The sequence below is a fragment of the Sorghum bicolor genome, chromosome 4, assembly GCF_000003195.3.
Source record: "Sorghum bicolor cultivar BTx623 chromosome 4, Sorghum_bicolor_NCBIv3, whole genome shotgun sequence".
In the NCBI taxonomy this organism is placed as follows: Eukaryota; Viridiplantae; Streptophyta; class Magnoliopsida; order Poales; family Poaceae; genus Sorghum; species Sorghum bicolor.
In genome coordinates, this window is record NC_012873.2 from 7,844,106 (window position 1) to 7,853,310 (window position 9,205).

At 42.5% G+C, this 9,205-nt stretch overlaps 1 protein-coding gene across 1 annotated transcript; it reads right to left on the reverse strand.

Moving 5' to 3' along the window:
• Nucleotides 6,987-7,899, reverse strand: LOC110434377. The gene is made up of 2 exons (XM_021458276.1): nucleotides 7,328-7,899; nucleotides 6,987-7,246 (listed from the first exon to the last, which is right to left on the reverse strand). The coding sequence occupies exons 1-2, from the start codon at nucleotides 7,753-7,755 to the stop codon at nucleotides 7,186-7,188; spliced, it is 489 nt and encodes a 162-aa protein (XP_021313951.1). The 5' UTR covers nucleotides 7,756-7,899; the 3' UTR covers nucleotides 6,987-7,185.

Sequence of the window (9,205 nt, forward strand, 5' to 3'; positions counted from 1 at the left end):
CCGGAGCCAGACGGATTTATCGGCACCTTCTATAAAACTGCACTGCTGGGAGATCATCAAATTGGACTTGATCCATGCCGTTGCCAGATTCTACAGTCACAGGACACACAAGCTGGACCTTATCAATGAAGCACACATTGTCCTTTTGCCCAAAGAACAAGACGCCACAACATTAGCAGAATATAGGCCAATTAGCTTGATCAACAGCTTTGTCAAAATCATCACGAAAAAGCTGCATTCACGATAACTTCCTATACGTGCAGAGAGTAATTCAGCTCCTACACAAAAAGAAACAGCCAGCTCTATTTTACTAACTCAAGACATTTCGAAGGAATTTGATTCTATTGGTTTGAGTTTCTTGTTGGAAGTCCTCACGGTGTTGGGATTTAGCACAAAATGGAGATATTGGATAGCCTCCCTCCTAGCCACTTCAACATTGGTAATCATGACAGATGAAGAGCTATGATAGACCATGCGGTTGGCAGCCTTCTTAGGAGTGAGGTTGTGCATCGATACCAAGTCAAGGGGGCATGGAGGTCGATGTCACCCATCTAAGGCAGACCAACATGGTGTAGTTGGTGTGGACATTGGTGATCGCATGGAGCAATATCTATGACACTTCAGTATGCAGACGACACCCTCATTGTTATGAGACGAGAACCACAGGATGTCATCCACCTAAAAGAGACCCTGAAAATATTCTCCGACGCTACGGGACTCAGCATCAACTACCATAAAAGCACCATAGTTCCTCTGAACATAAACCCGGCAGCTCTGCAAATCTGTGTCCAACAACTGGAATGTCGTGTAGAATCCTTCCCATAGAACTACTTGGGTCTTCCTCTTTTGGCTTCCAAGCTACCGGTTGCGGCATTCAATCCATACATTGCTAGAACGGATGCCTTCCTGTCCTCCTGGCAGGCTTCACTGCTGAATAAAATGGGAAGAGTGGTTATGATCAACTCGGTGCTCGATAGTCAGCTTGTTTACGCCATGTCCGCCCTCTGTGTTCCACCAACCACAATAGCAGAGATTGACAGAAGACGTCGAGCCTTTCTATGGGCTGGCGAAGCAAACACTTCCTCGGCTAAATGTCTGGTGGCCTGGGGAAAGTGTTGTACCACCAAAGTCTTGGTGGTCTGGGAATCAAGGACTTCGCCATTCATAACATCTGCCTCCTTCTAAAGCTCATTCACAAGCTACATTTCTCACTGAACTCTACAAGGGGGGCTTGGGTGCGGGAGAATTCCAGTTTGGCAACCTTACAAGGAGATCTACAGGGGAATCACTGGGAGACTCTACGCTCGATTTTGCCATTATACCAAGCGATTACCACGGTCTAGATTAAGGATGGGGTAGCCACATCTTTCTAGAACGACATCTGGTATATGGATGAAGCCTTAGCTGACAAACTTCCAGCGCTTTACAACCATTGAGGGATGCCTCCGTCAGAGATGTGATCCTCTCTCAACTCAATGATGCTTTTGTTCCAAGACTGACCCCTCAAGCTTTAGCACAATTGCGACAGCTGCAACAAATAGTGGCTCAGGCCTCTCTGGACACAGGAAATGACATAAGAAAATCTCATTTCGACTGTGGCAATGGAAGATTAGACTCAACTTCGATCTACAAGCTACTCAAGGCCAAGCAAAACCCATCTGATCCCATGTCAGACTTCATCTGGGGGAACTGCTCTCCTCCAAGAGTTCAATTCTTCATGTGGCTCGCCTCAAAGGGAAGATTACAATGCCGTGCAAACCTATTCAAGAAAAGAATTGTAACAACCCAAGCCTGTGAAGTTTGCCAAGGGATGGAAGAAACGACGGCTTTTGCAAGAGGTTTCTGGAATGCCTTGGGGCTCATAATTGACGACGGCCTAACTGTTCATCGCTTACAGTCTATGGCGAGGATCCAAAACATCCCGGCCAAGCAGTTTAGTAGCTTCCTAGCCTTGTGCTGCTGGCAACTATGGAAGCGGCGAAATGCTCTTATCTTCCGTAATGAAAATCTTTCGCTTCGCCAAGTGCTGCACGCCTGTGCCTTGGATGCAGCTGCTTGGCGTCCTAGATTCAAGAAGAAGGAGAAGGAGATCAACACTGCCTGGTGTACTTACCTCCATTCAATTCTAAACCAGATTCCCTAGTCCAGTCTGTAAATTCCCTGTAAAGTCTTTTCTTTTTCTTTAATCATATAAAGAAAAACAACTCTCTGTAATCCTTTGTGACCATGGGTCACCCGTCAATAAAGCCAGGTGGGAGAATCCCCCCGTTGAATGCTCAAAAAAATATCTATGGTTATGTAGTGTCAGGGTCATTAGAGGTGACATCATTGTCATCATCCACCTCTGCCAGATCCAACAAGAACAAGCGCTGGAACACTCGGTTGTGACCACGCCCGAACTTTTGGTTGCAATTGAAGCAAAGGCTAAGCTAGTGGCATTCTTCCATCTCGAACATCAACATACACTTGATGGGGCATCCCTCCACCATGGTGGTGGCCGCTGCAGTCACAACAGGTGGTAGGGCAGTAGAGTGAGATGTGGTGGAGGCGGCACAATAGTGGCGACACTAGTCGCGTAGCTCCAGGTTCCGGGTGAGGTTCATGGTGAAGTGAGAAACTGTGGGTTGTGGACCTCCATGTAAAGGATTATCAACAGTTGCAATCCTGCCAGTAAGATCTCCACCTGTTGTGCCTCAATGAGGGTTGCCCGCGTGAGGAAGGAGGGCCTCAAAAGTAGTTATGATAGTTGGTGAAGGAGCCTGTGCACTTGCAAGCCATATAAGCTCGCTAAGGGGGGGTTGGAGCGTAGGGGCGTGGCCCAAACCAGAGATGCAGCAACTCGATGAAGCAACGTCATGGCGGTGTGCCCTCGTCCGTAGATGTACCACATTTGGGCGCCGACTTCAAGGTTGTAGCGGGCCATCTACACCTTCTCCATGATACACTCCTGATGAAAAATAAGACTCACAATGATTGATGAACACCAGCGGATCATACTTATCATCATATTTGGGGAAGTCCATCTTCTGGAGATGCAGGGTTGGTCGTTGTGGTGCGCACCGGAGGCCGAAGCCTTAGCATTGGACAAGGATGTCGCAAGGGGGTGATCCTACTAGAGAAGTCGAACTTGGCTTGCAGGTTGTCGATGGTCACCACCAATGACTTGATGAGAGAAGCAATATCTGCTATGGCTGGCTTGCCCATCGTGGAGGTCACTGAGGCAGTGGAAGACGGTGGCGAGTTGGGTACAACAGGTGGAGTAGTGGTGAAAGATGAATGTCTGGAACCCGATACCAAGTTGTCAAGGGCGTTGGTTCCCAAGGTACCTAGTCTACAGATACGGAGTTCATAGCGTTGACCGGTAATACGGATACGGAGTTCATAGCGTGGACCGATAATGGCCTAGGGATTCTTCTTTGAGCACCCAATGTTGGAGGTGAGATTAAGAGAAATGAGGGAGACTAGAGAAATTGGTTTGTTATTGCAATATTGCTTGATCTAAATGAGGGCTGAGTACATGGAATATATAGGCACTTGGCCTGCTAAATAGAAGGAAATAAACTCCATAAATCCTCTAATTCTTGCCCTATTTGATCTTCTTAACTCTTGGTCTCTTGCCTTCATGCCAATCCGTGGAATAGTGTTGCTGCTGGCGCCATTCATGCTGATCCCTGCAAGGGTTGCTATTGCTGAGTATAATGGTGGCCCCTACTTAAGTCTTGTCTAGCTAGCATACCAATCTATCTTCTTTTTGTTATTAAGTTTCCTAGATGGGCTATTGACATGATTAATTCCCATATGCGACATTTTCTTTGGAACAACACTGAGGAAAAACATAAGTATCATCTTGCAAACTAGTAGCTGGTGTCCCAGGAAAAAGATCTGGGGGGTTTACGCATACCTGATTTGAGAAGTTTGAATTTGGCTTTGCTAAGTTCCTGGATTTTTAGGTACCATCTGAATAATGAATCTATTTGGACAAAAATTGTTGATTTCAAATATAAAACTAAAAAACCAAATATTTTTTGCTGCTCTGAGGTAGGAACTTCACCTTTTTGGAAAGGTGTCATTTGGGCTATGCAGGCAGCACATATGGGTGTGAGATGGGTGATTGGGAATGGAGGTAAAATTCAATTTTAGGAAGATCAGTGGCTTGGTAATACTTGCCTTGCTATCCTTTTCTGGCCTCTATATGTTATTCAACATGGAAAAAGTGATAGGGAAGTTTGGAATGGTGAAGAGTTGCAACTCTCCTTTAGGAGAGGTGTCTCTGAGAGAATCATGGGTAGGTGGGAAGAATTAAAAGCAGCTGTGCAGAGTATTGCACTCAATAATGAGGAGGATCGGATCCTTTGGACTTATAGCTCCTCTGGAAAGTATTCTGTACAATCCTTATATGCTATAGTTAATCATAGGGGTGTGATACCGATCTTTGTACATGTTGTTTGGAAGCTGAATATTCCTCCGCGAGTATAGTTCTTTCAGTGCTGTGTTGCAAGTAATGTCTGGATATGTATTTCTGGTTGGTTGAACAAAGTAGTGGGGGCTGATTTTGAATCTGTGGCGTCTTTGTGGATAGCCAATAAAAAGTATATGGTGTGCAATATTGTTACTTCAGCAGTCATCTGGGTAATTTAGAAATTGCGTAATTCATTGTGTTTTCAGGGAGTACCATGGAGTGGAATGAAAAAGATGTTTGTTATGTTGGGAAGGTTGCTGAAAAACTGGTTGTCGTTGTTCAAACTGGAGCTTCAGGAAAAGGTAGAGCGGGTGATCTGTCTGGTGGAGAACGAAGCAAGCTGAGCCCCGCGGATCAAGTGGACTGTGGATTCATCAGGATTGGATCAATCAATTGCTCAGCCTTTGGTGGTCTCAAGAGATGTGTCAACTCTACAATGTAATAGAAATTAGAGTGTGGTTGAGAGTGTTTTGTTTTTTGGCGGCCGCTCTTGGATTGCTTTGTGCTCCTTGAGTAGGGTTCTGGAGTTTTTGGAACTGCTTTTGAGCTGTTGAATGCTATAAACTTGTTAGCTTTATAATAATAAAGCTGGGGAGACCTTTTATTTAAAAAAATAATGGTGGCCCCACATGACAAGAGCTCACGTTCTTTACGAATTATGCCGGTAAAGTTTTCTTTGCCCTTGAGGGCATATGCCCTCACTCTCCTACTCATTGGATTCGCTTTGAGAAGTGTGCAAACACACATCTCAATGCGGAACTGCTTTGAGATGTGTGTTTGCACACTTCTCAAAGCGAATCCAATGGATGGGAAAGTGAGGGCATATGTCCTTAAGGGTAAAAAAACTGCGTCCGAATTATGCTCGATGTTTTACTGTTGATAGGAATGTCATTTGGTACCTTCAGAAGCTCGAGTGAATATCGAGCATACCACATCTTCCATAATTTGGACTAAGGCCTTGTTTAGTTCACCTCAAAAACTAAAAAGTTTTTAAGATTTTCCGTCACATCGAATCTTGCGGCACATGCATGAAACACTAAATATAAACGAAAATAAAAACTAATTGAACAGTTTGTTTGTAAATCGCGAGACGAATCTTTTGATCCTAATTAGTACATGATTAGACAATATTTGCCATAAACAAACGAAAATGCTACAGTGCTAAAATCCAAAAACTTTTCACAACTAAACAAGGCCTAAATATGTATCGAAATTAGAATTCTATCGTATTCAGATGCAACTGCCACTACTGAAGCAAAACTTAACCATGGTGAACATTTTATATTTACATGACAGTTTTTATAACCACCACAGCTATAGGATCATGGTTAATCTTAATTTAACCGAGGCAGTTCTGAGTTACATCGGTTAATCGGTGGGTGATGTAATGCCTGCCTCAGTTAATGTTCGCGAAAAAACCCAAACAACTAAAAACTTGAGACTCTAAAGAGTCAAACCTAGGACCTCTTGCTCAACACTATAACCCTCTACTGCTACCCTACACAATTATTTGTGCATACATATAATACGCTATCTTTTTATATCAATATTTCGTAATCTTACATTGGGTATTTCGGCTACTAAATAAATTCAAATGAAAAAACTTTTAACTACAAAGTCTTAAATCTTGTCGAGTACTACAACTTGGTATATATAATTTGTCGAGTACTACAACTTGGTATATATAATCTATCGCAGTTGTATATATAATCTATCGCCATCAGAGATAGTTTGAATTTTTTTTAAAAAAATTAAGCCTTAAAATATGTGAATTTCAAACACATATTTGGAACTCTAGGTGACTTTAAATCAAAAACTTGTCAATATCAAACATGTGAACATTGGAGATCATTTAGGAATTCAAAATTTTAAATTTCAAAATCTATAACCTTTGAACACATGTTTGAGCCTCTAAACATATTCAAATTTAAAACTTTTCAATTACAAAGTTGTAGATTCTATCAAAAACTATAACTTCTGTATAGACAATGTGAATATCTAAGATTGTTTGATAATTTTAAATTTTAAATTTCAAAATCTGGACACTAAAAATAATAATTTTTGGACTCTAAACAGTTTTAATTCATAATTTTTTTTCAACTATAAAGTTGTAGATCTCATTGAGAGCTACAATTTTGATATAAAGTTTGTCTTCATCTGAATTCATATGAAAAAGTTATAAATTATTTTTTTTGGTAACCATTAACCGAGGCGAGCATTGTGACGTAACCGCCATGATTAATGAGTTATTAACAGTGGCAAGCATTATAAGTAATCGCCACGATTAATAATGTTAACCGTGGAGGTTATCTTACAATACTTGCTACGGTTAGTTATTTGTCCGGTGGGCTGGCAAGCTTCAGCCCTGAATAACCATAGTGGGCAAAAGTAACGCCTGCCTCGAAGTCCTTATGTAAAACGCTACGCAAAATGAAACGTTCTTGGCAGGGTAACGCATGGACACAGCACAACAGTGAGGTGACGATTCGTTTATGTTTACAAACATTTGTATTCACTCATGCACACAGCGTTAAAATCATGCAGTTCTGATTCCCTTTTACAGCCTATTTTTTTTTCATATAGCAAACTTATTTGAAATTGGAATTTTGTATTCCCACGGAAATGAGCGGGGAACCACCTAGTTACTGTTACATCCTGAACAACCCGCCATCTCTCGATAAAGTACACCCTATATCTCAATTGCAGTGGAGACGCGAGATATCCAATCAACTGCGCGGATCCTGCCTAAGCGGCATGAAGATTAGTTCCTGGCGCTGCTGCTTCGACCTGCAAATAATCAGTGGTTCCAATTAATTAATAAATTACAGTAAAATACCATGACTTGAGCTCAAGAATCAAGACACATACCAGCTACGTCGGTGAAGCAGGTACGCGCAGCAGCCTCCGACCCCGAGAGCAGCCGCGCCCACGGCCGCCAGAAGCATCGGCACCGACGTCGAGGACGCCGCGGTTCGCGCCAACCTGGATACCTGAAGGACCCCAGACGACAGGAAGACGAGCCAGAGGACGGCGTCCAGCTGCCACCGTCTTCCTCCGTCGTCGTTTCTTCTCTGCTCCCAGCATCCGGAGAGCCTGCAGAGCAGGAGGCCGACGCCGACGTAGGTCACCTGGACGGAGGCCACGGACACCAAGTCGCCCCACAAGAGGTACATCAACAGGCCGGAGTAAGCGGTAAGCAGCACGAACAAAACGAGACGCCCCTTTCGGAGCTCTTTCGTCTCTCGGTGCTCACCCGTGGTCGTCTGCTTTGCCGAGGGAAGGGACAGAGTAGCCATTGCTGTGCTGTGGGTAGAGAAGGCAACAGGTGCAAGCGGTGGTGCTCAGGAGCTAAGAGGCCCTCTGTTTCCTTGAGAGGTTAAGAGGCCCTCTCGAGTCATGAGCAAAGAAAGCAGGCTACAAATTTTCAAGATTGCCGTCATATCGAATCTTACGACATATGCATGGAGCATTAAATATAGACGAAAACAAAAACTAATTATACAATTTATCTGTAATTTACGAGATGAATATTTTAAGCTTAGTTAGTTCATGATTGACAATATTTATCAAATATAAACGAAATTGCTATAGTACTCGAAACCAAAAATGTTTACCAACTGAACAAGGCCTAAGGGCACTCCCAATATAGAAATCATCGTGCTTTCTATAGACATTAATTATAATGCCACCTAAACATTTTGCTGATGTGGCAAGAGAGTTATTGAAGAAAGAGAGAGCAAAAATCATAGAAACTAGATCTAAGTTAGAAACCATGTCTACACAAAATTCAAGATATGAAGTGATATGATTGGTTAAGAATGGAGAGAGAGTGAATGTCATTGGGTAAAAAATATTATATAGAAACTATCCATTGACACCATAGTTTCTATATATAGTGTCTATAAAAATTAATACGTATAGAAATTACATGTAGTTTTCAGCATTGGGAGTGCCTAAAGAGGGCGAGGAGTTCCCTAGCTCAGCTCACTGAGTTGTCCCCCCCGTCCGGTTGCAGTTGCACCTGTGTTCATCTGTCAGAGATGGGACCCACTCAGGATTAGTACTTTTTCACGCTGACGTGTGAATTATGGCCTTGTTTAGATGGATTTCATTACTGTAGCACTTTCGTTTGTTTGTGGCAAATATTGTCTAATTATAGACTAATTAGGATCAAAAGATTTGTCCTGTGATTTACAAGTAAACTGTGTAATTAGTTTTTATTTTCGTCTATATTTAATGCTACATGCATGTGCCGAAAGACTCGATGTGACGAGAAATCTTGAAAATTTTTTGGTTTTTGGGGTGAACTTAACAAGGCCTATGTCTTCCTATCAACTTCAATGTTTCCGCAACTTGCGATGGTAGCCAAAGTCTGTAACAATGTCATCATTTTTGGCACTAACGAACCTAGCTAGCGCTTGCCAATTTCATGTTTATATTTTACCACATGTACCGACGCTGGATCCTTACTCGCGAAGCAGCCAAGGAGGCGCTGACGGCGAGGGCAATTCCGCAACTTGGGATAGATGGTGGCCAAAGTCTGTAACAATGACATTATTTTTTGCATTAACAAACCTAGCAAGCGCTTGTCAATTTCGTGTTTATATTTTACCACATGCATAGGCGGAGCTAGCTAAGTGGACAGATGGTCCTTGGACCATCCTAAAAATTAGTTTTAAAGTTAAACTATAGTAGATGAGCTCTCTAAAATCATAAAAATTATACATAGATCACTTTATAGTTTGG